A 25,653-nucleotide genomic window follows, 5' to 3' on the forward strand; every position below is an offset into this window, starting at 1 on the left:
TCTATACATATTACAACATAAGTATTTTTGTGCAAAAATTTAATATATATGAGGTCTTTTTAAAAGTTTCATATCAACGCTACTTAACATGCTTTTGATTGACCTACACCCTCACTATAAACCTCAAGTCCCTGCTGCTCTGGGTTTCACTTCTTCTAATTTGAGCTTCCTTCCTGTCATCTCCGGGGACAGCCTATCCTCCACCACGACCGGCTCGAGTCAAAAGGGGTGTGGTCACTCACCTCGCCGAACGCTCCACGGCCAATCACCTTGAGGATCTCAAAGTCATCCCTGTGAAGCCGCATCTGCTTGACTTTGGAGGTGAATGGCTTAGCTGGTGGAGAGAGAAGAGAAGAGAAGATGGAGAGGTGCATTGCTGAATGTGCGTTTGGGACCGATTTACAGTGTGCGATGGCACACGGGACCCCGCCAGACACCCACTGTGCCGAACAGAAATATGACAACCATGGACAGAAACACCAATCCTGCATGATGAGAAGATAAGGGTTCTCCTGAATTCTGATCAAACAAAATAAATGCAGATTAAATCGGTCCAAGGTTTTGTCAGAAACAGGAATTGCCAGCGTGGGATATCCCATGACTTTGTATAATCATATTCAACAAACACGTTATTAATTGAGCAGACACTTTTATCCAAAGCGACATGCAGCATCAGACAGCCCCCGGAGCACCTGGGGTGCAAGGGCCTTGCTGAAGGGCCCAACGGTGAAATCACTGTGCTCTGGGGTTTGAACCACCGACCTTCCGATCACAAGCACAGAGTCCCAACTCACTCAGCTACACACCACACCCAGACTTGAATACGATGACTAATATGTACAAGTAATACCTTTCACTGGCTGTATGTGAGCCCGGTTTGGTTGCCCGTGGAACATACATTAAAATAAAGTTTCCTATGGTCTGTTTACACAGCCCAAAACATTTGGATACTTGGTCCCCACAATGCAATATAAAAAATGTATGTGTGTATAACACACACATACAGATATGGTGAGAGCACGTTTTTGGGTCAGAGCCTATGTCCACTGCCCCAGAGCAGTTGAGGTTGAGGTCCATGCTCAAGATCCCAACACTGGATTTGAACCAGCAACCTTCTGATCCCCAGTCCTAATCCCCAGAGCCACAAGCCACCTTGGATTGAATCATGAAGCAGTTTTACAGGGAAAAGGGAGTCTTCCCTATTAGGCAGGTTCTCTTAATGGTGTAGCCACAGTGAATACCTTATGCCATCACCTAAACGTCACTTATCAAACCCCTCACCCCCCAATAATGCTAGTACTTTTCTGTGAGTAACAGTCGCTGCTTTTGGCAAGGAAAATTTCAAACTTCTTCATTTTCACTAAGGAAATTCTTAAAATTCCAGAAGCACTGGGGTACTAGTTGAAAGTTGAAAGACTGAAGACAGTCGCACTGACGCTCTGTTTTGACAGGGGTTTAACCTCAAAACCTGCTCCTGAAGCAGCTTTTAGAATAAACAGATCCATCCACGACAAACTGGTCCAACTATTTATACAGCAGCTTAAGGACACAAGCTGCAAGATTACTGGTGTGATGACGCTGTAACAAAGGAATGCTTAGTTAGTATGGCTTCAGAACAACACTGGGCCACTTACTCGGGACATTGCGTGGGTAAACATGGACAGGCTGTCCTACAAGGGGATCTGTGAGTGTTCAGTCAATAAATCCCCAGTGTTAAGGTCCTCCATTTGAAGCACCTCCTTCAGAATTACTATTCGAACCAGTGAAAACTTAGGAAAAAATATGTGACCATGTCTGAGCAAATCTGGAAAAACACCAGAGACAAACCAACCGTACGCCTACAATGCACCCTCTTCCTCCGTGAGGTCGGAGCGAAAGGTGGAGGCTGAAGTGGCGCTTGAGACAGCAGCCCTGTGTTCAGAGCCCCCGGAAACAGACTCAGACTGGAGCTCCGGACGGACTCCAGCGCCGGGTGAAATCCGCTGCTGAGCCACACATCGGGAAGTGTGCTTATACAATTCATAGTATAGGTAAGAGGAAGGCACAGTCAGGAAGGAAGGATTAAGGAAGGAAGGAAAGAAAGAAAGAGAGAGAGAGAGAGAGAAAGAAAGAGAGAGAAAGGCAGACAGCTAGTTTGGCCAATATATGGAAAGCTAGCTAGCTAAATGGAGGCCTTAGCTGCAAAATGGGCTGTATTCCAAATAAACCGTCACCAGGTGACTGTAACAGACACACCTAGACGTTCTGCTGATGTAGCCGCAGGTCATTCCATGACACGCGATTTGACGCGAGTAGAGCTGAGCCCAGCGCAGACGACACCCCCTCAGTCCACCTCTGGGAGGGTGTTTGCTGGAGATATTAACCTTCCGTCAGCTGCAAACAGACGTGCGGATTCCTGGGCATGAATTACAAGCTTAGCACAGCTCCGGCTGTGTAGGAAGACGACCACGCGTCTGGTGTGATGCGTGCCGGGCCGTGGGGGTCTACGCGGCCGTGGGGGTCTATGGGGCCGTGGGGGTCTATGGCGCGGTGAGTTAGTGCGAGTCGCAAGCGGCACATGCCAGGGGGCAGCGTGTGGCTCGGGGGGCTAAGCCTGTGTGGCTGTAATCAGAAGGTCACGGACAGCTTACTCTACAAAGAGCAAGTTGAGGGAGGCATAAAGACAATTTCCCCACAGGGATCAATAAAAGTATCAATCAGTTATTATAATTATGCTGTCGCTCCCGCAGCCTCGCACCTGAGCAGGCAGAGCTCCGCACAAAGGGAGGCCTTCTGCGTTTTCCGCCGTTACACGCGCGCCGTCACACAATAGGCCTATAGTCACGCACTGTTTTCTCATCTGGCAAAACATTCAGGTATGAGAAACATAGCAACTGTTACCATGATGAGGCATGGCTCAAGTTTCACATCACACCTTGCGTCCAATGTGTTCAACAGACATATCAGGTAAAAGATCCGAAATGTTCTAGAACACATTCCAGGTAACGATCCCCGGAGCCATTTTAAAAGAAGTTTCAATTCTCTGTTTAACAACATACACTGGCTTTTATTAACTAACAATAAACTGCTCTACATCACACAGGACGCCACAACGGTCTCACACCTACAGATCAGTCTGATTCGCACCCCCGCTCTGGGTTAATCCGCCTGATCTCTCCATGTGAGTGGCTTTTCCCCCTCCAATACTCCAGTTTCTCTCCTGCAGCCTCAAAGTAACATAGAGGCTTAGCAGAACCACTGTTAACTGCATGCGTGTCCTGCGATAGGCTGGTGTCCCGTCCGAGGCGTCTCCGTGTCTGTGCTGCTCGATGTTCAGCCTGTACAGCGGCAGTGCTGAAGTGAACCCGCGTGTTTCCTTGGTCATTAAGTTACAACCCAAATTTAAAATTTAGCTAAATTTCACAAAAAATGAAGTATTAGTAAATGAAATGTACTGTAGGAAGAGGTGGATAATGCCTTCACCATGCACAATTTTTTTTTTTTTACCATGTACTCCATGACCCAGTGAAAATGGTCCTGTGACCCACTTTTTTCATGATGACCCACGAGTTGAGTGTGGTTCTGGGTAAGACGTTATAGAATATGGATGTTTTACGTGGGGAAGACATGTGGTCTGGGAACTCTGCACTGCCTGAATACTCTGCACTGCCTGAATACTCCCTCTGCAACCCCAAAAGGGCCAGAGTACTGGTTCATTGGAGCAAATGGACCAAAAAAAAAGCATTTGGAGCTTACTGGTTATAAATGGTAACCACAGGGCAGCCTTCTGGTGGGTAAGGAGAAAACAATACAATCTAATTATGCAACAACAGTTACCAACTGACCCTGACTGCTTCAATTGACTGTTGATTGAGCTGGTAAATTTCTCTGGTCACACAGCAACCTGACTAATAATGAACATCAGCCTTACAGTGGCGTGAGACAATGCACTTGTCAACATGTCAATGCAGTGGGAAGTGTGGGAAATCTGCAGTAAAACTAACAGGTTATCGCCAAGCCTAGCTGTAATAACTAGGCAAACTTCTCCCTTCTTAGAACTGCACAAAGCAGGCCTGAAATTCGGCATTACAGCAGGTCCCACATGCCCCAGTCTGCGAGGGTCTCTGGTCCGACAGTGTGAGACATTGGGGGGGGGGCAGAGGGGGGGTTATGGGTGTGGAATCACTCCTCTAATTGTTCAGACAGCAGCATTCCACATGGAATCGCATTTTGTGGTTCCCAGGATCACTGCCATTCCACGGCACCGAAGCTGATGAAATAGTCGGCCATTTAAAACACGCAAGAATCATTCATTTAAATCGGAGAATTAGTCTGGAAAGTTCATTCCACATAATAGGGCATTATACCCATCTACCCTGGTGTTTCTTTACAGGGATCCCCGGCAGGTGGGACTGGAACATAGGAGAATGTGATGCTCTAATCTGGATCTGTGCACATATAACAACTACCGCAGCATTTCTGTGGTTCCTGATGGTTTCCTGACCTCATAGCTCAGTCATTAATGCAGGGAAGCACACAGACAAGCCAGAGGCAGCGTTGGGGTCCGTCAGAAGAGCAGGACCATCGCAGGACGGCGAGGGAAGCCTCTAGGAATAGCAGTCATACAAAACAGCCTGGAGAAACACTAATGTGTTAAGGTTTTTTTTTTAATAAGTTAAATAACAGATATTATTAATATAACTTAACAGTAAAAAAGTGTATATTCTGTCTGCATCATTCTGTTATGTTGCCATTTGTTATTGTCAGATGTTCAACATCTGAAGGGAGGTACGTCAGCAAGTATTTCATTGTACTTGTACAAATGACAAAGCTTTTGAATCCTACAAATCTGTAAAATACAGATGTCAAAGGGTAAGCAGAAAGAAACAGTTACACAAGTGAATGAGTTTCACAAATTACTCCTACAAAAGAAATCTGACAAAGAAACGCGTTACGCCTCCCTCCCATTATAACGCGACGCCAGTCAAAGTGGTTAATTAGGCGACGGCAGAGCTAAACAAAGGCTGGAATTGCACCTGTACTTTGGGGGAAGAGTTACATCCCGGGAGCGGACGACGTTCAGCAGGCGTGGGTCTGCCCCGAGCGAAAACAAGACCGTTTGGCATCAGTGGAGTCGCTGCATTTCCCCAAATAAGTATAGACACACGTCAAAAGTCAAGCTAGTGTGGTGATATGGGTTGCGGCAGTATTTTGAAATATCGGTGACAAAAGGAGCTATTCTGCTATATTTATTTTATCGCCAAGATTTCAAAATACCAAAATAGTGCTGCTTTTGAGAATACCGTAAACATACCACATACCACAGTATACCACAGTACAATGTCTGACTGGTGTGAACAATTAGATACAACTCAATTTCCTAAACCCCTTGATTACCCAGCCCTCCAGGACCGGTCCTAGCTGACGTGGCACCCAATGGGACCGCCACCATTTGTCAGCGCCAAAGCAAAATTGGCTGGCAAGTTGGCACGCTCAGAGGTTGACACCCTAGGCATATGTTACCTATACCAGTGTTTCCCATCCCAGTACTCAGGGAACCTCGGACAGTCCACATTTTTGCTTCTTCTCATCTCCCAGCACACCTGTACCAGGAATTCGGTGTTCCTCATTGGCTGGGAGCTGGGAGGGAGCAAAAATGTGGACTGTCCGGGGTTCCCCCAGGACAGGGGAACACTGACCTGTAGGACTAATTGGCCCTGCAGCAATCTATAGAGAGATACTTTACAGAACGCAGGTCACATAGTTCATGGAAATTAGAGAAGCACACAGGCCTCAAAGGCATCTCATACTTAATATGGCTCCAATTCGGTTACATTTGTTTACCTGTAGCATTACTAATGATTAGTTGTTTCATTGCCGATTAGTAATCATTCATCCATCCGTCCATCAAAGTCATCACACAGCACAGACGGAGTGGTGACTCATGCACTGCCAGTGCCGCCTCACACCTCCGGGGTTACGGGCTGGATTCCTGGCTCCGCTCCGCGGGCGTAAGCGTTCAGCATGATGGTGCTGCCCATGGCGACTGGGCACCTGCAAATGCCCTCTGGGCAGTCTGTGCGCCCAGTGACAGAGCAGGAAGGTGAGCGCCTTCCTTTATGCTCCAAGAGCACTCAACGGAAATAAAGACAAGTCTACGGTCTTCAATTATTAAAGATGAACCTGCAAAAGAACTGCAACCAAACGAAAATCAGAAGAGTGCAGGAGTAGAGGGGGTCATTCGTAAGCATGTGATAGACTGGGGGGGGGGGGGGGTATGAAATGTCTGTTCCAAGATCCAAGACTGAGCCTCCAAATGCATCAAGATGAGTCAGGGGTTGCTAGTCAAGGATGATTGGTCATGTTGTGCATCTGCAACTGAAATATCTCTATTTCCTGCACCAGTGCAAAAGTCCTGCCTGTCACTTGGCACAAAGGTGGTCAAACCCAAAGCCCTGGACAATTTTACAATCAGGCCTCATCATTGAGAGGGCAAAAAAACTAATGCGTGTCTCATTGTGAAGAATCCATACTCATGGAAATGCAAATCAACCACGTTACTTTATCATCAGTAACTACAGGAAATGCAAATCAACCACGCTGCGTAACTTTATCATCAGTAACTACAGGAAATGCAAATTAACCACGCTGCGTAACTTTATCATCAGTAACTACAGGAAATGCAAATCAACCACGCTGCGTTACTTTATCATCAGTAACTACAGGAAATGCAAATCAACCACGCTGCGTTACTTTATCATCAGTAACTACAGGAAATGCAAATCAACCACGCTGCGTTACTTTATCATCAGTAACTACAGGACATGCAAATCAACCACTCTGTGTAACTTTATCATCTGCAACTACATGTATTTTTTATGACGATAACTACTGACAAGTATAACCTCTTGGAAATTTTCATTATGTTGTTTTCAATCTGTCCTGTCAATCAGGGATGTTTCACTTGGTGTTTAATGATGCACGTGTCATGATCACCACCAAATTCAATTCTGTACTTTGACTGTGTAAATACAGCACGAACGCTAATAAGGAAACCCCCAAATTGTACACGATTACTGCTAATCTTTCATCAGTAATGTAGTTTATACAGGGAATACAGGATTTACACTGGTTAGCGACCCACTGCGGTTTGTTCAAGACGGTGGCTTCCATTTGCATTATGAGAAGTAACAGCTGTCACAAGACCTAAGGACGGCATATCCCATTAAAATCCCAAGTGGTTAAAAACACACACTTCAAATAGAGTAATTACTTAAAAGGAGAAATCAACACAGGTCATCATAAAATGAATTACCTAACTGGGAGCTTGGAGTCTATCCCAAAACACAGAAGGCAGGGCAGAGCTCAGTGAGGTACCTGCCCATCAAAGGTGGTGTATAAGCACAACAACACCAGGGGAATTTAAGGGGGGGGGGCAGACAAACACTGACAGCACATGCTAAGTCCACAGAGGAACAGAACTGACACAAACTCAGAACCCAGAGGGCTGTTGGTGTAACTGCACAGGAGAAACACTAACTGAATATCAAAACTGAGTTACGACCAAAACTGGGTCTCATAGGCTCTGTTTTATCTCATGACAAAATATCTTAATTCAATTGGATTTGGTCTTTAAGGAAACACTATCAGTTACCTACCTACTACTAGGGTTGCAAAATTCTAGGAATATTCTTGTTAATTCCCATACTTTCCCGTTAATTCCCATGGAAAGTTTCTAAAGTGGAATATTTCCAAAATTCCCCAGCTTAACTTCCCATGGAACGGAAAGTTTCAGGAAAATTTCCAGAAATTTTCCAGCCCTTTGCAACCCTACCTACTACACATATGGCAGTCAGAAAACTTGGAAACGCAGTTACTGGGTTTAGCCTTTGTGGGACTGGATCCACTGCCCATGACACTTGGTAAAATAAAAACAAAACATTGCAGAAACACTACTTAACAACATGGTGAAAAGCTATATCCAAAAAAGGCTATTTTCACACGAGCTGCAGCCAAAGCCGTACCTTAGCCGTACCTGCTGTAAACAAACCCCAGACACAGAGTCACCCCGGAAATCAAAGCCGTACCTGCTGTAAACAAACCCCAGACACAGAGTCACCCCGGAAATCAAAGCCGTACCTGCTGTAAACAAACCCCAGACACAGAGTCACCCCGGAAATCAAAGCCGTACCTGCTGTAAACAAACCCCAGACACAGAGTCACCCCGGAAATCAAAGCCGTACCTGCTGTAAACAAACCCCAGACACAGAGTCACCCAGGAAATCAAAGCCGTACCTGCTGTAAACAAACCCCAGACACAGAGTCACCCCGGAAATCAAAGCCGTACCTGCTGTAAACAAACCCCAGACACAGAGTCACCCCGGAAATCAAAGCCGTACCTGCTGTAAACAAACCCCAGACACAGAGTCACCCCGGAAATCAAAGCCGTACCTGCTGTAAACAAACCCCAGACACAGAGTCACCCCGGAAATCAAAGCCGTACCTGCTGTAAACAAACCCCAGACACAGAGTCACCCAGGAAATCAAAGCCGTACCTGCTGTAAACAAACCCCAGACACAGAGTCACCCCGGAAATCAAAGCCGTACCTGCTGTAAACAAACCCCAGACACAGAGTCACCCAGGAAATGTACTGCCGTCCGGGATAATCAGCCTGGCGGGGGCATGCCAAACTACACGGAGCGACAGACAGACATCGAGACAGAAGGCACAAATAATTACCGATTTCTCACGTTAGCAAACAGTTTGCTAATTAAACGCATCACGTAATATTCCCACCCCACCCACCAGGCACAAGTCGGTAATATGCCAAGCGGCACGGCAGCCGGAACCTGCCGGCGAGTGGCACAGAAAAACCAGAATGAGGCCAAATTCAATATCTATACGCTGGAAGGAGCTGGACAAACTTCTCTTTTCTGGATAGAAAAACGAGCCCAAGCTATGTGCTGACAAGACACAGATGGCCTTTAACCCCAGGATGTGAACCACAGTGTGACCCCATCTCCCACAGGTGGGACAAGGCTAGCCGCTCCTTCACACCACACACCCACCCACCCACACCCCCCCCCCCCCACACACACACACACACGCAGAGTCCGGGTCCAAACGTTGGATGTCTAGTTCACGGCATGCATTTCAAGCCAAAAGCAGTGTTAACTGTAATCCTGTTTGCTGTTGTGCATTTTCCCAGAGTTCTGTGGTCCTGTAGTTCCATAAGTAAAACATTACATCAACAACACAAAGGTCATGGGTTCAAGTTCCAGAAAGTATAAATATACTGTAACCTTTTCCTCTACTTTAAATTGAACTGAATAATAGCATCAGATAAACAATAAAACGTAAATGAAAATGTTCTACTGGATTAGTCTTTGATAAGGTAGAGCACTACACAAAGCAGGACAGTGCTGAAGAAACTGGCATCGATACCCACATCTACAATTTTTCAACACTGTTTTTAACAATCACTGCAAGTTAAATTGGGAGGGGGGTCACTGCCATCATCTATCTAATAAAAAATCTTAAAAGATTACAAAACTCAGTACACAAAAATAAACAAACAACCATATAACATAAGGAAAGTTGTACAGCTTGAGCCAGACTTCAGATACGTCGAACAAAATGCGCAAGGGCAACAATGCATGATGGTCAAACTGCATGACCTGCTGGAGTACTGAACCTAAGTGCAGCGAACCTCACCCAGTGCAGTGCCTCAGAAATTACAGACAGCTGCGCAAATACAGCTGCATGCGCAGAAATCGCACAGCATGGGCATGAAAATCACATGCAAATCAAAGGTTTCCTGAAATACAGCTGCAAACATTCTCCCATGTACCCAAAAACAAATCCCAACCCAACGGTTCAAGTATGGGACAGGCGGCCTAGAGGGGCAGCGCAAACCGAACGGGAGGCAGCAAGGGGCACCTTGGGTGTCGGGGCAGAAAGCGAGGGGCTGTTTCTACAGACACCCTGAGTGGCAGCTAGGAATCGCATGCATTCCACAGGGGGGGCCAATACTGCGACGTGCTGGAGCATGCAAACAATCGCAAACACGCACGCATGCGCGCGCACACACACACACACACACACACACACACACACACACACACACACACACACACACACACAATGAAGGCCAAGAACTGTAAGACACGAGGTTCAGTTACTGTCAGCTTAAGCGTTACACCATGCGATCTATGCTCTTTATAACACGGAGAACGTTGGTGCCGGACGCGGCAGTCCCACCCTCACAGAACCAGCCTCCCTCCTGGGACTTTCATGCACTACAGTGTCTGGAGTTTACAGAGAGCGCTGCGATAAACAGAGCCACCCAATCAGCAGGCATTCTGTGGCTGAAACACCTTAAGAGGAGAGAGAGGTCAGGAGATAACAGCTAAAGCTAGCAGGATGGCCGCAAGGGGGAAATTACCGCTCGGTGCAACAGTGGTGTGCAGACAGGCTGCCCTGAACGCAGACCCCATCCACCTTTAGGGTGGTTCTGGACACGAAAGGGGGTCGTGCCCAGTACCCTGGAGGTGTATCTAATAGTGCACCCACTGACAGCATACACAGACAGATAAGAGGCACACAGGGTTACATTCATGGTGAGCGTACTGGAATATTAAAACAGAATTTCACAAAAAAGTAAAAACGTCATATACAGACTATTAAATATTATAGTTAAAACATTCAAACAAAAGTTAATCTCAAGTATCTTGTTTAGTCTAGAAGACTGCAGGTGACGATCAGGTGACAGATCCAGCCATTATTCTCCTGATGCATTAATCGCCCGGCACAGTACTCAGCTGGGAGGCTTTGGCCTCGTCACTCCCGCCCTGGACGGAGTTTGTAGATAAATCATCACGGCTGTAGGGGAGCAGGCAGCTACAGAGCTGACAAGCAGCACGGTGCGTCCATCAGGACAGCAGGCCCCGGTGGGACTGCAGGACGGCCATCCCATCACGGGCACTAGATGCTATCAAAGCGGCGATCAGAAGGCTGACTGCTATGTACCTGTCATATAATGTGCTCACAATGACAATCGGTGCCCAAACCCCCCCCCCACTGTCATTAAAGAACCAGCAATGGAAAGAAAAACAAGATGGAACAGACTAAGCAAGCATGAGAGGGGTGAATAATTCATGTATGTGCTTCCATGGAATCCCGCTCCGGGCTCAGCGGGGCCAGGAAACCCTTTTGGGAAGCGCTACGTTCCCGACGCTCGTCAGCCCGGAACACACAGCACGAGAAACCCGACAGCTGTAATTAATTCCGCTCTGAAGCTACTGAAGAAAAATTAAAAGTGTACAAGGAACGTAAGTGGAAATATGCCCATTGGAAGCTCTTTGGTACAATATTGATCAGAAATTTCCCAGTTTTCCAGAAAACAAACGGTAATGAAATCGTACACGCTCACATCAATACCGACCCCCCCACCTCTGAGGTTAAGCCGACGTCTTCAGCACGATACTTTGTGGAGTCAAAGCAGACTTGCTGGAAGGCACGAATATGCTAATACCATATTTTGAAAATCACAACTATTCTATTACCATAAATTATAACTCTAGAGTTATAATTGAAGTAGTTACTTGAAGTATCAGAACAGCAAGGACTGGAATAAAATTTCGCTTCAGTGTCCTGATCGACTGCAGCAGATACCTCACCTCATCAATAAGGTCAGGTAGAAGCATTTCACTGCAGCAGGCAAAGCGCCCCCACGTTCTTTAAGGAGGAGCGACAAAAACGAAACCCAGCAAATTCACAGAAGCACAATGCTAACCTCACGCTAATGCTAATTAAGCTACTACAGCGACCAGAACCTACATCAAAATCCTGTCCGTCTAAGAGAACCTGCTGTCCCCCCCAGAAGGCACAAAGATTACCAGCATACACCATAGTCTCTACACATGGGGGTACCACGACAGCACTATGGCCCAGACCATCTGAAGGCTGCACATTAACCCCACAGCTCCTCCTCCACCTGACCTTGGACTAGACTACAAAGGCGAGACAGACAGCAACAAAGAGGGGGAAATCCGGGGCTGGTGGTCTTCAGATTTCAAAAGAAACAAATTCACAAAAAGAGCAGCATTTTATACCATTGTCTAATTTGCATATGGAGGTCACGCCCTCTCGATACCACTGCAAACTCCCAACTGGAATTAAAACTTAACCCCATCCAATATCCAGGACACTGAGGTGTACTGCAGGTCTCCCAAAAAGGCTGTCTGACGGGGGCGGGGTGTGGCCCCGCAGGTCAGGACACTGATGAAAGTTACTGCTTCAAATCTGTGGGAGTGATTTCACAGTCGGGGCCCGGACCAAAGGCCCTTAACCGCCGTTGTTTCAGGGACATTCGCTGTGGAGAGAGAAAGTGGTGGCTAAATGAACAACGGGCTAAAAATCCAGTTTTAATCAGTGACAAGTCGTTTTAATAAAATTTTAAAACCCAAATTATCAATAAATGAGAGAAAGCACATGCATGCATGCATACAGAAATACACACTGTAAATCCAGCACTGGGCTGTGGTGGTAGAGTAACTGCATGCATATGAAATTCAGTGTGATAAATGGTTCTCTGCCTTCTGAGCACTTTTCTACTCAAATTGAAGCTAATTTATTTAATCCAGGCTCAAACCACTTTTGCTAACAGGTCGCCTTAAATCCTGTGCGACACGGATCTGGAACACTGGCTACATGCTGAATCAAGGCAACCCAAGACCGGGAAACGTGCAGTCCAGCGGCGGATGACCTCAAGCAGCCAGAACACGCTATTCATGAAACTGCACCGTATTTTAAAAATGTGTGGTCTGGCAAAGACTCAAACACATTGCAGGAAGTGAAATTCGCTTACAAATATTCCCGTCCACCCATCCAGCCTCCCACCCATTCCTCCAGTACAGGACTGCAGGTAGGCTGTGGGGGGGTTGGATCCTCTCCCTGGCAGCACAGAGTAGGGGAACACACACACATTGCATTTATTCCAGACCTATTCACCAAACTGTACATCTTTGGATTCCAGCGGTAAGCCAGAATACCCAAAGGAAATCAGGGAGACGCAGGGAAAACATGCCAACTCCGCACGCACACACGCACACACACACACGTGCACACACACACACACACACGTGCACACACACACGCGTACACACGTACACACACACGCGTACACACAGACGCACACACACACACACGCGTACACACACACACGCGTACACACACAGACGCGCACACACACACGTGCGCGCGTACACACACACGCGTACACACACGAGCACACACAGACGCGCACACACAGACGCGCACACACAGACGCGCACACACACACAGACACACAGTGGGGTTGGGACTTGGTCTCACGAACGCTGGAAGAGTGAAGCAGCAGTGCTAGACATTTTAACTGATTTTACACAAAATCAAGGATTTTAACGTATTAAATTTATTTCTGCCTTGTGTCCGGTGAGAGTCCCCAGGTCCCCACAAACCATGTATTGTATCATAGGTTATGGAAGACAGACGGACACATGGATGGATGGAAGGAAAAGTCATCTAGGCCTACCGCATAAAATACATGCAAATTAAACCCTCTCTGAAGAGGTGGAACATTTCATGAAGACCCGAGTGGGCCAGCCAAATAAAGCCAGACCACAGTCACCTTGGGGAAAACCCGACTATCTCAGTATGGACCGTAATTCTCAGAACCGGCGAGTCTGAAAACCATGCAGAATCGGTGCGTCTGAATGCACCGGCTCTGCTTTCACAATCTCAATTATTCAACAGCCTATGGGGGAAAATTCTAAAGCTGCGATAATTATCCACACAAAAAAAAAAAAAAAAAAAAAAGAGGATGATGAGACACAAGCCAAAGAAAAGAAAAACTGTGAGGGGCGGAGAGGCGGTTATGGGGCCGGGTCGGCCGGGTCTCCGTGGACGTGTTTGCGGTGCGTTTGGGCGACGGGGGACTCAGACACGCTCTCAAATAACCCAAGACAGCGTTCACATACGGTTACTCCACTGTGAGGACACCCTCCACAAACAAGGAGAATTTAAACCATGGCGTTACCGACATCCTCACCATTATCACAATGTCATAATGATCTACCTATAGCACACTTACACTACTCAGGTGGCAATATAACAAGTGGCATCGCGCTACATTCGGACAGCAATAATAGCTGCCAAAAACGTTAAAGCGCTTGTGAGACGCACACATCGTAACAGCGCACTGATGATTTTTTAAAATATTATAATGAGCAGATAAAAACTGAGTCTCCAGTTTGACGTGCTGGATGGCAAAAACAGCCTTTAAAATGTTCAGAATATAACATTCCCAGTGATTAAAGTCAGCTATAAACTGGCTGGACCTATTTTGTGCCAGGTCCTCTTCCATATCCTCTCTGGGTTTATCATTTTCAAAAAAAAAAATGATAATAATAATAATAATAGTACATATGCATAATAAAGTAGTAATAAAAGTACATATGCATTACTGGAATGTCAGACACCATAATACAAATAACAGGTTGCCAGTTAAACTTAATTATTAGAAAGGTAATGCAGAGGAAATTCCAGTAAGACAGACTAAAACCCTTAAACTGTCCCACTGGAAGAGGTCTGGAGCACTGAAATGCTGACTAATTCATTTTTAAGGGCTTAGGTGACGCATATCCACTTACACAGCTGGATATTTCCCTATAGCGATTCACGGTGTGCGTCCTGCACATTAGCATTTCACTTAAGCCGACGTTTGTTCCAAAGTGACGTACAATTGACAAGGCAGAGTCAGCCAGTGTCCCTGATGCAATGGTGACATCGCTTTGCCTGCAATGGGATTTGAACCAACAACCTTCCAATCACATGCACAGCATCCACACAGGGAGCCACAGCCTTTGGGGTACATGTAACTGTCCTTGACTGAAAGCGAATCATTAGAGACAATGCCCTATGGCCGCCGCGTGCCAACAATAGGTCATGTGGGATCCCTCATATTAAAACCTGAATAGGGAACAAAGATTTTTAGGCAATGAGAATTAAATAAAACCAGACCACTGAAAGGTCTGCGGTGGCTTATAGTCACCATGTGCCAGCTTGTATTAATGATGGACTCTTACTGGGCAAAATTCCACAAACTGACTCCATCTGGTTTTATAAAAAAGGAAATTTAAAGATCCAGAAATGAAAGCAGACAACCTAGCTTCTGAAAGTTGCAGATATCATCTGATTAGGCAAGGGTGTAGATTTGAGTATAAACAAGCGGGGTGTCCATGCCAATATCGTGGGAGTGCCGTGTGTGAGGAGGGCAGCAATTTGGTAAGGGCCAAATCAGCCCTGAAGGTGGAACCAAACCTACACCTTTATGATTAGGTCCCTTGATTAGATCTCATACTGGGCATCTTTTCTGGTTACAAGTTAAAGCTTTAAAGTCAATCTATATCTCAAAGTTCTTCATAACAGGAGCCTCACCTTGTATAACAAAATTGTACAGCAGCTGGATTCTAAGACAATAATAAACAAGTATTGACACACTGCACCATCCGGCCCGAGGCTCCTTCATGGAATCACCAACCACAGACACGAGTGCATCCATTAAGTCGTGCACATGCAGACTGCCGCGCCACGGGCTGCACTGGGATGCCGTGGAGGCACCACAGACGGATGATTGGCCAGGTCTGACCCACAGCTTGCTGGTGCAGGCGATGGGGGCGGCAGAGGGGAGAAAACAACACAGGCAGCAACTGTAAATATGCAGTGTCCACAAGATGTGGAACGGAGAGAGGGATTCGCATACAGACTACCTCCCACACGGACCACTCAGCTGCAAGACCGCTACTCACACCTAACTGACAAGGCACATCACAAGCAATAAAGAGCTGCAGATAAACCAACAAGGGCTCGTTCCCGGGATGCAGACATGGCCCTAAGTCCAGACCCTGCACACGGAAACCCAAATGAAGGGGAGCCTTCGGCATACAAAGTCACGTGACATGTGATGTTTCTAAAAGAGACACATATGGCTGCCAATAAAGAACCAGAGCAGAGGACTGAGATTGTCGGCAGCCAATAAAGAACCAGAGCAGAGGACTGAGATTGTCGGCAGCCAATAAAGAACCAGAGCAGAGGACTGAGATTGTCGGCAGCCAATAAAGAACCAGAGCAGAGGACTGAGATTGTCGGCAGCCAATAAGGAACCAGAGCAGAGGACTGAGATTGTCGGCAGCCAAATCTTTATGGAAACATAAAAGAAGTTTTCTTAACTAGCAAGGGGTTTGGGGGCTTGAATCCCACCCAGGCTGCTTGCACAGGTTCCTCTGGGTTTTCTGGTTTCTTACTGCAGTCCAAGAGCATGCAGCTAATCACTGCCATCCTTAAACTGCCCATCGTGTGCTTACTGCCGTATTATACCAAAAGTGTCCCACGCCCTTCTCATCTGCTCAGTCTGTCCCATCCACACACAGCCATTGACCCAACCAGACCAGTTTCTTCATGCTACCAGAGGAAACTCTCACAGAAATGTGGAGAATGCGTGAACCTCACACACTCACTCACACCCTCACTCACTCACTCACACACTCACACGTAGGGTAAACATATCCTTATGGGGACCGCTCATTCGTTTTAATGGGAAAAATGCTAACGCTAACTATGACAACCTTAACCCCTACCCTGCCCTAACCATAACCATAAGTAACCAAACAAAATACAAGAGTTTTTGCATTTTTAGTTTTTTCATAGCAGTCACCGATTTTTATAAAATAGAGTTTTCCCTTATGGGGACCAGGAAACCGGTCCCCATAAGGGAAAAAAAAACGGATAATTATCACGTTATGGGGACATTGTGTCCCCATAAGGATAGGTAAACCCGCTCACACACACACAGCCAGGATGGGGACTAAACCTATAGCTCTGAAAGGTTCCAGGCTAAAATGCTGAACAGCGAACCAACACGGCAGCCTATACGGTGATTCTCAAAGGTAGTGGAACTTTTGGGCTGTACTCAGTGAAGAGAATAGGAGCAGATACCAAGCACTGAATGAAAGCAGGAGAATTCGGGTACTGGACGTGAAATACTATGGTTGGCATTTGAGGTACTTTTGAAAGGTTCAGTTTTCACAAATCCCATCATGCTCTCCTTTCATCAGTTAGACAAATGGTAGAAATTAATCATGGATATGTATTACATGAAAGCACTAGTTCCTTTTTTTCCCTTGCTAGCCTGATGCTATTTCCCATATTACACATAGTATCTGAAATCCAGGAGTATGGTGGTTCAGTGGGTAACAGATGTTGCTTTATTTGTTATCTGCATAAGTAATGCTTCTTTTTGCAGTTGGGGTGACACCGCAGGGCCGGGTCATTAGTCTGGCACTCATGGAGCACTCTTCAGCAATGTTAGGACCTTGCTCTAGGACCAGACGGACATGCAACTACTTTTCTGAGAATGGGATATAAACCAGCAACCTTCCGATCACAGATTCGGAGGCCTAACCCACCAAGCCACACAGCACCCTGCCCATACTGCTACTCTTACACTGTAGCCATGAGAAACCAGAACAAGGACCAGAACGAGGAGTCCCCACGAGTTTCGCTCTTCTGAGGTTAGGCGCAATCAGCAGTCTCTGCTCAGCTCCTCAGAGGCGTACAATCCTCCTGGACCCATGATCACACATCTCCCTGGAGCCACGCAGGCCCTCAGGATCTGGGCCTTAATTACCGGAAAAAGACGTGTTATTCTGCAGTAGAATACAATCCAATCATATCGAACACCAGGGGTCCCACAAGCTTCCCCCCCCTCCTTTCACACAGTGAGATTTTGCCACGTCCTACATGTACAATTTTGGCCCAAATGGGACACCATAAAAAACAATTATAAGCAGTAACTATCAAATAAGTGGATTTTTGGTCTCATTTGTACAAAACAATTTACATAGAAAATTTGATTGGTCCCAAGCTCCTCCGCTCACAAAGACTCATTAGTCAACCGTACAGGATCTCTCCATCATTTCGAATTTTAATAAACACCAATGACTTCACAAACTGCTGCACCGCTGATCAAGATTTTGATATTAGTCTCCTGGCCCCATCCAATGATAATTTTCAGATTAATCTACCAAGACAAAGTAGGAAAAAGGCTTCTGTAAAATAATCAGCTTTGATATGTTCCGAGCAGATTGAGTCAGCCCACTCTACACTTGGCAAATGTATAAAACACGAAACTGTGAGCCTTAACTTATGCTCTCGCAGTGCTGCTGTTAGACGATACAAAGAGAGAAAAACATAATTCCCTGTTTCGCAGGATTAGGGATGAACTTCAGGAGCCGCACCAGCGGCAGTGTCAGATACAGCCCTACAACTTAACGCCTCATTGAACCATATGCAGGACTGTGAGTGAACCCTGCGGATTTTAATCCATCCATCGATGGCGGCTTATGCAGGGTGATGAAGGGCCAGAAGACGCGCAGGGCGTGTCCAGAATAACCAGTTTATACGCCTTTCAAGCTTTATTTGTCACACACAATCTGGGCAATTAATCGAATTTTCATTTCAATTTCAATTACAGCTTTTGCTTCCAATGATTATGAAAACAAAATTGAGATAAAATGATTATTCTGTCGCATTTTGTTTTGCAGGGATGCTCCCGTTTTGTATTTTGTCTTTTTATGTTATAAATCCAGCACACCACTTTCCAGTCCCTTTTTGTTTGTTTCTCAGCTGAATAAAATTCAGGGAGTTCAAGGAAATCCACTGCTGAAAAAGTCAAGTTCAATAAATGTGAGTCGACGAATAATCGTGTTAAATAATCGTGATCTCAGTATTGACCGAAATAATCGTGATTATGATTTTTGCCACAGTTTGTAAAAGTGCATAAGAAAATGAGTTGTTAGCTTTGCGAGTCCTCAGTATTTTCAGACTGTTGGGTTGTTTGAGACAGACGGAAAACTTGACATGAGAAAATGAAGTGATGTGCAGACCGGAATGCCAGGGCCTCCATTTTCAAAAAGGTAAACAGAAGCAGACAGACCACATTCTTCGCCCCTACAGGCACGTTATCTAACCCCGGCAGTGGGGAAACCGGACAGGAGGGTCTTCGCCCCCCAGGCAAAGCCCACCCCCGGCCAGGCTGCATTGAGACTCCTGCTAACGGTCCCTAAAACTTCCACTGGCGTGACAGCGGGGTGACACTCAGCTGTCCCACGTGCATCACCTTCCAAATTATGCTGGAATGCAGAGCGCAGCGGCAGCCCCTTGCGGAGAGGATAACGCCGAGAGGCTGTAGGGTGGAAACCTGGACTTTCCCTCCAAATCAGGGGAGCAAGAACAAGAATCAAAGGCAGAAAACAACTACAGGACCCAGAGGCAAACAGAGTAAAAAGATGAATAAGACGCACCACAATGGTAACCCGAAACACACACTTCCTAGCCTAGTAAATCTTCAAATGCTGTAGAGTATTTCGTATTACGTCTTTTAATGGGCAAATCGGATTCTTTCCATATACAGATGCTCCATGCCTTACGACGGTCCGACTTGCAGTATTTCGACTTGCATCGCGATGATGCACATTCAGAAGTTAAACCTCGAATTTTGATCTGTCCCCAAGCTTGCGATATGCGGCAGGATACTTTCCACTGAAGCTGGACAATGACAACATCCACCGAACCGCGCTTATGGTCTCTGCAGCGAATGCAAGAGTAAACATCTCAGTAGTTATTTATTATGTCATATCCATATTGGAATTACGTTTTTCCACTTACGATGGATTCATCGGAGCGTAACCCCATTGTAAGTCAAGGAGCATCTGTATAATTACGACACACGCCACAATTCCTGCACCTCTGATCCTGAACCATGAGGTCACACGCAGGCGGCAGAGCGTCACACATACACCCCCACTACACCACACCAGGCTCATAGCAGTCATCTCTGCCTGCCCCGTCGAGGCTCATAACACGAGACGCATCCTGACGCAAAGAGTCTGCTGCTCAGAATAACCACAAGGCCGGCCGGTGACAATGACCGGGGGTCACGCTGGGGTCACTGCCAGGCACCTGGCGGCAGGAGCAGTCACCACACCTGACTGCGAGTCTCATGGACAGTACTGGGGGTTCAAATATTAAAACTAGGCAATTTCAAGCCGGTACAAAGGGCTTCACTGTCACACCAACTATAAATAGTAACACAGCATAAGGTGGCATGAAAATAATGTTCCCCAGGACCACAGTGCTCAGGGCTGGACTGGGATGCAAAACAATCGTCCCCGGACTTCTGAGATTTTAACTTAAACAAAAAAAACACAAAAAAAAACACTGAGGACAGAACCAAAAAAAAGACTGAGAGAACCAATCAGATTGTAGAGGAGGTGGGTCCAAGCATCTAGAGGAGGCGGGACCAACCAATCAGATGTCCCGCCTCCTCTAGTTGCTTGGTCCACCTCCTCTACAATCTGATTGGTTATCTTTTGGAACCAATCTTTTTTCATTCTGCCCTCAGAACATTTTTGTGCAAGTTCAACTCCCAGGAGCAAATTTTGCTGAAGGGGGGTAGGAATGCATGGTGTTCCAGGATAACGTTTGGCAATTAATTTTGCTAGCCCATCAGCCCACCAGGAAAATGCCCAGTATGCCAGATGTCCTGTCCAGGCCTGGTGGGGTTAGAGAGACCGGAGAAAGAAAAAAAAAAAAAAAAAAAACAAGGAATGCCAACATTAACATACAATACAAACACACATTGCAGGAATGTTCAGAATTCAGACAATGATGGAAGGAGCACATAAATAACCCGGAAAAATAAATATCAGAGCAATACATCGAAATCATTGCTGCTCTCCCCATTTGACATCAGGTTTTCCTCCCACTCACGCCGTCTAACACGAGAACACACCAGTGCACATGGCAAATTATCAAAAGTATGTAGGTTCCACATGTACGAACGCTCGGTAAACATCGCTTCCCGCATCCCAGAAACCCCATCGTGGCGTCGATCACTTTCTGCTACATCAGTGACCGAAATGCTACACTGACCCACCTCAGGTCTTCCCCTGAGGGCGGGATTCCTCCTTCTCCGCAGAGGAGGAGGCCAGCAGCAAGCCATCAGCGGGCAGACAGACACATAATATCCCAGACAAATATAACATCCCTCACACACCCTCACAGAGGCCTAAAGTCAGGACTCATCTGCTAAACGGCTCTATGGCCCAAAACCTGGACCACACAACCTTGTGCCAAAAGCCATTTCTGAAACCAGCAGCTAAATGAACTGCGAGCACCTACAGAAGAACACCTGCCAAAGAGAATCCCAAATTAAAATGCCGCACATAGGATAGCAAAACAGGAAATTCAGAAATGTAGCGATGCCCTGTTCAGTGCAGAACTCATTTTAGGTGTGAGGAGACGCCGTAAAATCATCATTTTACCAAAATTACCATTTTATCTGGGTTATGTTATACATTATTTTTTTTGGATCATCATTAATATAAGCAGCCCCCACCATCTGTGTGTATGCCTATCATACGCTCTCCGTGCCTACGTGGCGCTCCTCCAACCTTCTCCCATGATGCACTGCGGTGACCCAGCCGCCCTTCAGCAGACGATGTGCCCGGGACAAACCTTCCCAGGATGGGCTCCCTGTCAACACAAGCCTCACCACAGGGCCAAAGGATGAATGGATGGACAGAAACTATCAAATACAAGAAACAATGCAAAGCAGGCAAAACTTTTGTTATAAATGTGAAACCTTCTATTACATCAGAACCTACTGAATGGAAGAACAAAGTAGAAGGGGGAGTGAACTAGCAATTAAAACACAAAGGTAGCCGGTTTCAATGACATGGCAGGAAAAAAGGAATGCTGTGTCATATTTAAGGCGTCTCATTTTACTGGTGATATAGACTAAAACTATGTTTGGCAGATGCTCATCCAATGTGTTAAATACACATGATCCAATTTTATGTGTTAAGTACAGCCTGCTCAACATTGTAGAGCTTTTCTAATCACTCAGACGTTTTCAAAATAAAATCTGCATTCTTGTATCTTTTATAAAATGAATTTTTCCACATTAACAAAACTGTTAGTGATGTGAAAAAGACACATCATTCACATGGAAAAAAAACAGCATTAGATCCAGAGGAAAGTAGTAACTTCAGTGTAAATGTCTCAACAATCTAATAGCTAGAATTGTATGTTTATACTGAAGACCGAAAATAAACCATCATTAGTTTGCAGTTTCACCAGCGTGCCATTTAAAAAACAACCAGAATGCTGGCTTTTTACACAACAGCATAGAAGGACATACTGACTATTTAAAGGTAGCAAACTCTCAACATAAAAAAACAAAACAGAAACTCGTTTTAAAGTCACTGATGCAATGCTTTAAACACTTCTGCAATGCGAGATTTTATTAGGTACCAGAGTGTCTCAGACCTGTACAGGTTGTTCTGTCACTGATCCAACATCACCGTAGCCTGACATGCTTTGATCAAAGATTTCAGCAGAACAAATACAACACAACACAGAATCCCAACGCAGGCTAACAGATTAGCAGAGGGATATACTGATTAATGACATGCATCAAATGACACGTTTGACAGTTGTTTTTTTTTTTTTAATTTAGAACTGCAATCAAAAAAAAGAACAGAATATAATTATTAAGTTTTATTGCCTTGATTTTTCTCCAATGTACCATGTTTACCTTACTGGACGCATTGCTTACTGCCAACAATGCAACTGTTGCTTGATAAATATTTTTGGTTAAATAAACTAAATACCCAAGTCAAGTGATTTTACAAACATTGTACAGACCATCTAAACCCTGAGGATCCACTGACTATGTTTCGATTGGAACAGGCTGAAAGACCTCAACGAGGCGGCGTATCATTGGCCAGTTTCAGTGCGCTGTCCCTAGGCCACCATCCAATGACCAGATTCATACCAACCAAGCCAACATTAAAGCAGCTACCGGCTGATGACTACATTTTCCCAAGGGAAGCATCCTGCTCTCTTTCGTCTTGCACTATAGAGTTCAGTTATGGTTCTAAAAGAAAAATGCAGCATAAATAACTGGTCTCTTTTAGCCTCTAAGCTAAAAATTGAACGTACGATTGTTTACATCCCGAAAAAACAGGATCATCTGTGCGTGCACATATGACATGGCAGCCATAGTACTTCTAGGATGATTACCCTTAACCCTTAAAAAATAGTGAGGAGTCAGTTTATTAAGTGCAATTCAGCAATTTGACACATTTTTATCAGCACTATGTTGAAAGGGGCTGTGGCTCAGATGGTTAGTGCTCTGAGTCTGTGGTCAGAAGGTGCTTGGTTTGAATCCGGTGCTCGGCAGAACAGTCAAGCCAATGGGCCCTTGACCCCCCCCCTCTAGGGACACTGGAAAAATGGCTGACCCAGCTCTCAAACCTCAAGCTTTGCTCTCACCTGTGTGTGTGTCTCAAAGGAGAGCATGGAGTACCTGAAAAAGGCATTCTAATGTACGTGTGTGCAGATAGAGCATCATTTCATTTTAGTGAGAAAAATTACAGAATACTACTGAGTCCTCAGGCCACAAACGGCACCCAACGACAGGCATGACTAATTCCAAAGATGAATGGGTGTCGCTTTTGTGGTGCAGGTGTCATAGATGGATGTCCCAGGGCAAGCGGTCTAATGCATCCACCCGTGTTCCGGTTCCTTTACGGGCCCAGCAAAGCACCTTGAGGAACCGCCCACCCTCACCCTGCCAGTTCAGCTTACGGTGCCAAAGCCCCACCCCATCCCATGTCGACCTTGCAACCCATGCAAAGCGTATCGAGTCACATCACCGCCCCCCCCTCCCTGTGATGTGCAGCGCAGGCAGACAGACCGGCAGAATTCAATACAGTCATCAGCTTGGACAACAGCAAAGAAAGGGCAGAGCTGAATTCTGTAAAACTACAGCAAAACACAACATAATAAAATACAAGCATGGAATTCTGCCCCCAGGACAGTAAGGTGTAAATGACAAACTACACTAATAAGAATATTTATTAAAAGCTGTAGATTCAAGTCAAGCCACAGACAAGGGCCTCACCTGTCTGGGAAAAACTTCTACAATATATGTGACTGATGCAATTACAGTGAAGAACCAGAGTGGAGAACTTTCCGTGTCCCTTTAAGGACTGCAGGGCATCCAGGTTTACATTTCAAATTAACCATGGAAATGACTCAATTAAATCAGACTGAAAAGAAGCTAAAATACCTCGAGGATGTGAACAGACAAAGACGAGACCAGTTTTTTGGCTAAACTGTGTTCATTCAGGACAAAAATTCCCCTGCTTTATCTCAAAAACAAACCACAGCTCTAAAGTGCAGACGGGATTGAAGACCACTGTTTACAGCAGTATGGGAGATGGACAACATCTGGTCGTCCGTGCACTGGAAGGTACAGAGATTTTGGGAAAATGTAATCATCATGCTCTCTTTCGTCTTGCACTATAGAGTTCAGTCATGGTTCTAAAAGAAAAATGTAGCATAAATAACTGGTCTCTTTTAGCCTCTAAGCTAAAAATTGAATGTATGATTGCTTACATCAGGAAAAAAACAGGATCATCTGTGCATGCACATATGACATGGCGGCAAAGTCATCGATAACCAGTGTCTATTGAAGACTGCAGATGAATGAACCCACAATGGTGCCACTTCCATTACAAGGGAAGCAGCTCAAACTGGCCAAAAAGAACCGGATGATAGTTTGTTGCTCATGTAAATCCCATTTATAATGGGACTATAAATTTATGTGCTTCTTGGGATTTGAACCCAGGACCTTTGTGTTGTTACAGCAATGGGATTTGGACTAGTTAAGCTACAGGAGAACAGAATTCTGGGAAATCACATAACTGCACACGGGATCACAATCAACCATAATGCCTTTGGCTTGGAAGGCGTGTAATCAACTAGACATCCAATGTTCTTTGGTAGGTTGTGTCATTTATTTTCTCTTCCTTATGTAAAAACACAGCCAAAGGAGATTTCCATTCTGTTCTTATTTTACCACATCTTAAGTGCATATCTGAGCAGACTAAGTTTATCACACTTATTCATTTATTGTTGCCGGACAGACACGAATCAGGGCATGAATAACTGTAGGAGAAATCTTAATTCCAGCACATCTTCACCAAGTAAACACAGTGGGTTACAAAGAGTGCCACAAATCCAAATTAATGTTGGTACAAATGTCTTTGTGCACCAGGTCATCCTGTACCTTGCACTCTACACTTCTTGGGACAGATTCGCTATAGTATGGATGGATGGATGGATATACGGTTATACTCCCAAGGGAAGCAGAATTATAGTACAAGCACTGCTGAAGTACTGGGTTAGCCTCAACGTGATTATATGGCAAACATTCATTTGTAAAATGAGCAAAAAAATGGCGGTGTGTGAGCCTTCAGACATACCAACCTATTAATTAAACTGCTGGATATTAAGCGGAAAACTCACTAAGGTAGCCAAGAATTTCTGATATCAGGTTAAACACTTGCTTTAATTAAGAGATGCCACAGAAATAATAGATAATGGAATAATAGATAATAATCCATTATTGGTGCATAAGGAGACACTGTACTTGAAACATTTCCAGTTAATACAGTGGAGCTCAGTGGCAGTGTGAGTTTGGCACAGTGGGGTCGCTTAAAGCC

At 45.4% G+C, this 25,653-nt stretch overlaps 1 protein-coding gene across 11 annotated transcripts in view; it reads right to left on the bottom strand.

Annotated features, from left to right (window-relative positions):
• Nucleotides 1-25,653, bottom strand: part of LOC111857680 (serine/threonine-protein kinase MRCK alpha-like) — a 73,737-nt gene that overhangs the window by 46,403 nt on the left and 1,681 nt on the right. For all 11 annotated transcript variants that reach the window (XM_072699008.1, XM_072699007.1, XM_072699010.1 and 8 more), the window contains exon 2: nt 243-334. In XM_072699008.1, the coding sequence (XP_072555109.1) occupies nt 243-334 (92 nt within the window). The remainder of the gene's footprint in view (nt 1-242; nt 335-25,653) is intronic.

This window comes from Paramormyrops kingsleyae, chromosome 14 (assembly GCF_048594095.1).
Source record: "Paramormyrops kingsleyae isolate MSU_618 chromosome 14, PKINGS_0.4, whole genome shotgun sequence".
NCBI lineage: Eukaryota > Metazoa > Chordata > Actinopteri > Osteoglossiformes > Mormyridae > Paramormyrops > Paramormyrops kingsleyae.